Consider the following 7,955-nt stretch of genomic DNA (forward strand, 5'->3'; position numbering starts at 1 on the left):
GGGTCATACAAACATGCCTGCTAAACATTTGTCGATTGGTGCAGACGCCGCTTTCCTGAATAGTGATTGGCTGATTGTACCACATACTTCCGGGATACTTAAACAAGGTAGGTTGCATGAGCACTACCCTATGACGTTACCCACGATTTTATTTTTCTATTTAGCAAATGAATAATCGTATTAACTTATAATAAGTATGTTTATTTACGACAGCGTATGTTTAAGAAAGGCAGTTGCAAAAGTGATGATATATTTATAAATTAAAAATGTAAAAATGTATTTTTATAATTTTCTTATTGCCCATCAAGCTTTTTAATTAGTTTGAAGTTGAATGTGGGTGAGTTTAATTATGGTCATCATTGCTATACTTTGCTTACCCTTTGTTGATGTAATAGTAGATTAACTGATTTAATCAAATCATTCGGAAGAAATTGAGATATTGTCGACGCTTATGATTATTTGGGTTAGCAGTGTATATATATATATTTTTTACAAATAACATTTTCGGCTGTACTTTTTTCACATGCAGCCTAATATTATTTTGCCTTTCATGCAGGCCTACTTACGTGAGCTACTTCAGATGTCCAAAAAAATCACATTCAAATTGATTGATCACCTTTCACATATACACACAGCTGCATGTTCTACAACAATGCCTCCAACAGCTCTTCGCATCACATTCTTCTTAGTGTACTTTTATTATTTAAAAAAATAGAACAAGAGTCATCCCAAGATGACGTTCTGGCGTTACTTGAGGGGCATTGCCTGAGCTGGTACACCTGTACTATGCTGCTCAGTAGTAAGGCTTGGCAAGGCTGGATACCTTCGTATGGGTCTCAGCTCAGCCATGTTATCCAAACGGACCTGAGTACCAGCGTTTAGTGGACTGTTCTGAAGACCCTGTGACTCACTGAGGGAAACCCCTGGTACTAAATCCATGGTGTCTAGCCTCAAACTTCCGGAAAACCTAATTATACCACTCTCGTCCACGGGAGTAGAATGGTGTCTGGGCTCAAGCCAGAAATCAGTCCTGGGCTGGGCGTTTGGCCTTTGTTGAAACTTGGCCTTATTATCCGTGTAGTTGGGTAATGGCTTGAGCTTCATGCTGGTTGACACCGCACGCTTTTTGGTGTATTTGTGCCCTGAGAGAGGAAGTCCATGTATGGTCTGTCTTCTAGGGAGCAGTGTGTCCAGGATCTCATACTGAGGAGAGACAAGGGGCATGGGCTGGAGGACATGATGTTGCTTTGACACGGGTTGCTTGCCCTCAGACGCATGTAACGAATCAAACCCACCAGTGGACAAACAAACCCTCCGCTTCCTGTCCTCCTCCTGCTCCCCTTGTGTAACCAACCGGGAAAGGGACTGTGTTGAGGACTGGATTGATTCTTTGGCCGCAGTATTTAGCAGAATCTTCATTTTTTTCTTTCTATCGCTTTTGCCTGGTGGGGTAGGAGTGGCTTTTCTGTGAGGGCTGTGATCTGCAGGCCCACTCCTCTCTCTATCCTTCTCATGTTGTACTCTAGAGCTGTTCAGCTGGGCCCCTGGGCAGGGTGGCCGGGGAGATCCTGGCTCTTTTTTATCCAGCCCTGCTGCCTGTTAAAAACAATCCAAGATGAGCTACAGGATTAGACACACACACACACACACACACAAAAAAAACACACGCACAAACATAGATTCCACTCATTCTGGGAGCCGTTAGTGGTGCAATGCTACTCGTTATCTGTTCATGTAATAACACACACAAACACACAAACACAGTCACTATATGTAAAGCACTTTAGCTGTCTTGAAAAGCACCACATGCAATGAACAATATTAATAATATGATTCTAATAATAGTAAATACTAGTATTATTATGTTCTTTATTAATTGCAGATGTGAAATTTTGGTATGACAGCAGAAAGATAAGGGACAGTAATAAACCAAGCTGCAGTACATTTCATTTGAAATGACAGAGCATACTTTGTGAGGAGTTGTGTGAGGAGGAAGAGGAGGAGGAGGACTGCTGATGTATACAACAGGCACACAGCCTTGGGCCCAGGAGTCTATAGGTGAAGGCACCGGCTGTGAGTCTTCAGCAGTGGAGAAGGCCTCCTCCGGCCCGTCTCCTGGGTCACGGTAGAGGAGCGCCAGTTCCATGGCCTCGACTAGGAAGTCTTTGGCCCAGCATACGGTGTAAGCCACCAGCTGAACAAGGGAAATATAAGCAAGGTTTTACGATGGAGGCAAGTTGGGGGCAAAGTCGTCACATGAGGGAACATTCATTTGTATGATTCAATGTATGGATGTGAAGAATGCACTAAAGCACACGTGTCACCTGTTTGTGAATGTGTGACTTGAGACATTTCTCCATAACATTGCCCATGAGGTCCTCCACTATCTCCTCAACTTTCTCCCCCGTCTCCTCCAGCTTCAGCAAGTCCTCCCACTGTGTCTGGGTCAGGTGACCGGGGACCACGTCTTCTTCCACGGGGGGGTCATTGCTCTGAGGAGAGGCCACTTGGACAGGGGCTTTTGGGGCCCGGGTGTCCGCGCGGGACTTGGATGCAGAGCGCGACATCTTAATTCAGAGAGGCTTGACGTTAAGAATAGGAAACAACGTTTGATAAAACATGAAAATGTAAAATCAGTGTCCTTCTGTAATGTAAAACGTTTCTTCTCCTTAAGAGCTTTTGGGAGACCTTCCAAAGCTGATTTTGACTTCATTATTTTTTGTTAGTAAGTAACACACCAAAAAGACTGATAAACACATAGGCCCGAGCTACACACTAACGCTACCTCAACTAACTACACAGAGAGGCCAAAAGAACCACATGTTATTACAATACCAGTAGCCTACAGTAACAGCAACGTGACGTTCTCATTTTTAAAGGTGGATATCGTGGCAAACGTTAGAAGAAAATACCTACCATTCGAATGCCAGGCGCTTTTAAATGTTTTATGAGTTATTTTACCTTTTTCTTCCACACGGTGTGTCTTTTGTTAGTGGAGTTGCCAAGCAACCGAACAAGTCGACGTCGACGTGACACGTGGTTTGGTGACGCGTTACGCAGATCTGTGTCTCTATGGCTGCAAAGGACGCGAAGAAGATACTCAGCTTTTCCTAAACGGGTTATCTATCGTAAGCTAACATGGTTTACACACCCGATCATTATCGATTGGTTTGACCATTGTACAGTGAACTTCTGCTTAAGATATCGGTTAGATCCGATCATCTAAGAGCTTGCGTTACCTTATAAATCATGCAGTTGTAGTCGTACATTTTACTTTAACTAGCTTACCGCCCAACCCTCAAATACTGGTTCACCGATGGGTCAAGAAGTGGTGTTTTCATGTATTAAAATATCCCTTATAAAATCCCCATAGTAAGAAGCCAATTGTTCCTGTCTGACTTTGTGTCCTCCAGATCATTGTTCTTCATCAAAGGAACAACAGGTCGCCCGACCCCCTTATCAACAACAACCTAAATGCTCTTCAAGATGTACCGTAAAGAAAAGAGCTTACAGATCAAGAACAGCGCGTCGGCGCTCTACAACAACCTCAGCGTGCTGCGTATCGCCCCGCGAAGCCTCACCTACTTCACGGTGGTGCATGCCAACACGGTGAGCATAGTCAGCGCGTCCTGGGACGGCCTGAACACCTCCCACCGCCAGCTGCAGTCCAAGGAGCCCAATGTCGCCACCAGCAACTCTCTCATCATGCAGGTCAGCCCGTCATTCATAAATTCATTATTTAATTTGTTCACTTATTGGTGTGTGTGTGTGTGTGTGTGTGTGTGTGTCTTCACTGACCCAGTGTGTATGCTTTGCATATTGTGTATATATGTGTCTCTTCTGTTTACTTTTTACCAGAATCACGCAACCAATGTTTTCAACCATCAATGATTCAATTTGTAACAGGCAGCCTGGTGTGTTCTTCCCTCTCGTGACCTGCTGGTGCTCACGTCCCAGAAGGGTATTCAGGTTGTTATGGTTCTCTCTCTCCCCTTGTGTGTGTCTGTGTGTGTGTGTGTTGCATGTGTCTGTGTGTGAGTGTGACTGTGTCTACACTAACCCTAACTAATGGCATTTTCCATGTTGTTGTTTCAGATGTATGAGTCTGATGGCTCCATAATGGTGTACTGGCATGCACTGGATACCCCGGAAACCGCTACAGGTGTTCAAATGAAACAAATACAAATAGTTTTAACATTTGTTTCATTGACAATTGATGTTAAATCATTAAAACCAACTTGTTTTTCATGTTTGCATAATTGTCATGTTGTATTACGCTCAATAGTATGCTAATAGCTGTCTGTTTTAATTTGGCTACCTATAACAAGGGTTTGCTTATGTTATTATAACATTGTATTTTTACAAATCTGCTTTAGCCTTATAAATCATTATTTACTTATTTCTACCCCAGCTCAGGCAGTGTTTGCCAGAGGGATAGCAGCAGTGCGAGAGAATTACATATGTGTGGGTGAGTGTTTACTCATTACTGTGTTATTTCTTCCCTTACTTCGAGAAGCTTTGGATGATGTTTTCTACTCATTCTACCTTCTGGGTCTCCGATCCCCCGCCCAGGTGAAGCGTCTGGTGGAATCCTAGTGTTTGACATCCCCAGTAAAGGCGGGAACATCACCCTGTCTGAGGTGTTGGAGGAACACAAGGAGTCCATCACAGACATGGCATCAGAGTGTTCTGGCAGTCAGGTAGACCATAGCTAAAAGAAACCTCTTATTTACCTTTGGATATGCTAAATATATATATGTGTGTCCATCCAATATGAATGTTGTTTAATATGTTGTAAAACACAATCTTAAAGTTGGTATTTTTTACCTAATTACAATCTTAGATTCTTAGATTAAACAATCTCCTTATTCTCCTATTTACTATGAAGTCATTTAGTACCCTTACCACTGTGCTATCCTGCACAATGACTCCGTTGTTTTTAAATTTAGGAGTGTATTGCTGACATGGTCAGTGCAGATGATACTGGAACGCTCTGTGTGTGGAAGTCTGGGGAGGAATTCCAGCTGCTCAACAAGATCACTGGCTTTGAGTGAGTCGGTTTCACCACCGCTCCATTTTAGAGTCGGTAGATTGTGTCTTTCTGTCCCATTTATTATCAACACTATTCATCACAGGTTTACTTTCATATATATATATTTTTTCCCTTATTATGTTTTAAGTTTCATCATCATTATTTATTCCCGACTAGTCTATGTTATAATCGCATCAGTTGCATCAGTAAAATATCCCTCTTAGTCCTCTACCTTTCCTTCCCGTGCCTGACCTCTTCTTATGATCCACTTCCCTGTCGTCCTCTGTCTCCGTCTGTCCCCTCCCCTCGTCGGGTTATGGTCCACTTCAGCATGAGCTGCTCCTCAGTCAAGCTGTGGAAGGGCACGGTGGTGGCGGGCTACGGCACCGGTCAGATCCGTCTGTACGAGGCTGTGACTGGGATCCTGCATGCAGAGGTCAACGCCCATGCTCGCTGGATCTACTCGCTTGATATCGCCCCTTTCTCTGGGCTGGTAAGCACAACAGACCGTACTGTAATCGTACCTGCCCTTGAGTGGATGCTTTTATCCTGAGCATCTTACAATGCCTTGAGTGTGGAAACTTTTAGCATGGCTGGCCTCAGTGGTTTGATTTCCCACCTTTGACCGGCATCGTGACACTGTAACTCTGAATGTTATTATCACGAAATAACTTCTGTGTGCATTCGTTTAACACTGTTCATGTGCTTCAGCTTTTGTCTGCAGCCGAAGATTCGTTCGTCAGAGTGTGGCACCTGACAATGACGCCAGAGTCCAACACCGTGGAGGTAACATTCCTCCTCCCCTGACTGTGGTTCTCAGGGTTAGGGTTAGAGAACACAAGCCAACGTATAGCTGTGTACAGTTTAGGGCATGGTTCAATAACACTGCGTTTGTATCTCGTTCTAGATTTCCCATATGTACAATGAGTGTGTGACGGACACTCAGATTTGCGGCGCAAAGTTCTGTGACGGCGACGGCTACGCCTTCGGGGTGACCGGCTACGACCTCAGCGAGATCATCCGCTACACGCAGTCATAGGGCGTCGCAGCGAGAACAGGTACATCGTACTCTGATGTCGACACAGGAGGTACTCTGCTCCGGGAGCACTGTGGACCAGTAAGAATGTTTAATAGCTGCTGGTGGTCAGGTTGGGCCTAGGCCGGAGACTTGAGCATAAGGAGTCGCAGAGAATGTATAAACGTTGTGTATGTTTCTTGGTTGTTTTTGTTATGGTGAAGTTGATATTATCCACAAACAAATTTTATTTCATTAATATCAACAATGTTCACAACAAAGTCAGTGTTATTTTATAGTATACCTCCTCATCATATCATAATGCACTTTGTGTCGATGGTGGTTGAGTTTTGTTTGCAAAAAAGGGCATTTTTTTTGAAGTGCTTTGTTTATTCTAGAACAAAGTCAGAAGTGTATTCAGTATGATTGTCTAAACGGCTATAAATCAAGATTAAAATGTATTTATGAAGCATCTCGTTGAATTAATCGTAGATGGAGGTTAGTTTTGTTTTATTCAAAGAATGTGCACTTTTATTGCACATCACATATTTGCCAATAGATGGGGCTCTTGGGAAAGGAAGCGAAAACTTGACATTGTATCAGTCAGAGCATGACCCGTCACATAATATAAAACAACCACATCAATGACATATAAATACACACATACACATAAAATCACTTTCAATTTGATTTTTTGACCATGTGAAGTGATCTTTCATTATTGTGGATCCTTGCTTCTCCTGTGACCTTTACATAACAAGGTAGATAGGGTACGCAGACAAGGTTAAACATAAACAACACATCAAAGCACAGGGACTTTGCTGATTCAAAGAAACGGGATAAAGTGAAACCGGATTTCAAATTAAAGCAATCAATATTATTAATTCACAATATTATTGATACACAAATACATGAATGCAACTAATACAATTACTACTTTATTTTTGCTTGATTCTCTTTAGTTACCGTTTCCCAGCAAAATAAACTTCACCCATTCATCACAACAACAACACCACGGTTAGTTTTTGTTAACATCATCCGTCTCTCACAATATACGCTGCCTGAGTCGGATGAGATCAGTGGTCTCCTTTGGTTCTGTTAGTCAACAGTGGTCACATGACATCAGCTGACAAGGTTGTTTTTGAACCCATATATGTAAAGCTGAACGTTATGTAAGGCAGACGCCTATCGTGACAACAGACAACTCACGGGTAACACGGCAGTTTGTTGACCGTGTCAAATGATGAGTGTTTATTTACCAAAGCACACCTTTTGTACTATTTTTATACTTTTTAAACTCGTATCTCTCTCCCCCTCACCCAAGCATGCATGTAAGCACACACGCGCCCATACACAGACAGACAGACAGACAGACAGACAGACAGACAGACAGACAGACAGACAGACAGACACATGCACACACTCTGTTAATGTCTGACTGAAGAGGGAGAGATCAGGGGCCTATGTTATCAATATGTGGTGTTTATGTGGACATGACTGTTATGTAATGAACTCCATTGAACCTTGAAATACAAAGAAGTCGTACAAAAAACAAAAGGACAGAGGGAATGAAAATGGAAATGGTGGCAGACTCAATTTAAAGAGATTTAACGACAGCTGACAGCTGACATCCAGCTGACATCCAGCTTGAGGTCAGCAGAAGTTCACTGTGCTGAAACGTGAAGCAGATGAAATAAAGTACAGAGAGGACAAATGAAAATGTTTTGTCTTTTGTGATTGGTCAATAATCCACTGTGATGTCCCGGCCTCCCTGGCCCCGGGCCCACTCACTGGGCAGCACAGCTGTCCACTGTAGCAGCACTGTGATAGGCTACTCAAAAGCTGCCACTCATTGCATCATGCATATTTGTTATGAGGATAATAACTTCATCTTTCAATCACATGTGA

The 7,955-nt window shown here is 43.0% G+C and overlaps 1 protein-coding gene across 1 annotated transcript; it reads left to right on the top strand.

Moving 5' to 3' along the window:
* The first annotated feature begins 3,074 nt into the window (after positions 1–3,074).
* Positions 3,075–6,481, top strand: wdr54 (WD repeat domain 54). Its single transcript, XM_079735798.1, has 10 exons — positions 3,075–3,128; positions 3,414–3,711; positions 3,907–3,969; positions 4,096–4,162; positions 4,412–4,468; positions 4,573–4,700; positions 4,950–5,050; positions 5,363–5,525; positions 5,744–5,818; positions 5,940–6,481. Exons 2-10 carry the CDS (start codon positions 3,475–3,477, stop codon positions 6,069–6,071), a joined length of 1,023 nt encoding a protein of 340 aa, XP_079591924.1. The 5' UTR covers positions 3,075–3,128; positions 3,414–3,474; the 3' UTR covers positions 6,072–6,481.
* The last annotated feature ends 1,474 nt before the right edge of the window (positions 6,482–7,955 follow it).

This window comes from Pollachius pollachius, assembly GCF_949987615.1.
Source record: "Pollachius pollachius genome assembly, chromosome: 1".
NCBI classification, from domain to species: Eukaryota; Metazoa; Chordata; class Actinopteri; order Gadiformes; family Gadidae; genus Pollachius; species Pollachius pollachius.

Bases quoted from the DNA above. Each gene is read 5' to 3' on its own strand.
- wdr54 (XM_079735798.1), top strand. From the start codon at position 3,475: ATGCTCTTCAAGATGTACCGTAAAGAAAAGAGCTTACAGATCAAGAAC. The intron at 3,712-3,906 runs GTCAGCCCGTCA...AATTTGTAACAG, and splicing joins GCAACTCTCTCATCATGCAG to GCAGCCTGGTGTGTTCTTCC. The intron at 4,469-4,572 runs GTGAGTGTTTAC...TCCCCCGCCCAG, and splicing joins AGAGAATTACATATGTGTGG to GTGAAGCGTCTGGTGGAATC.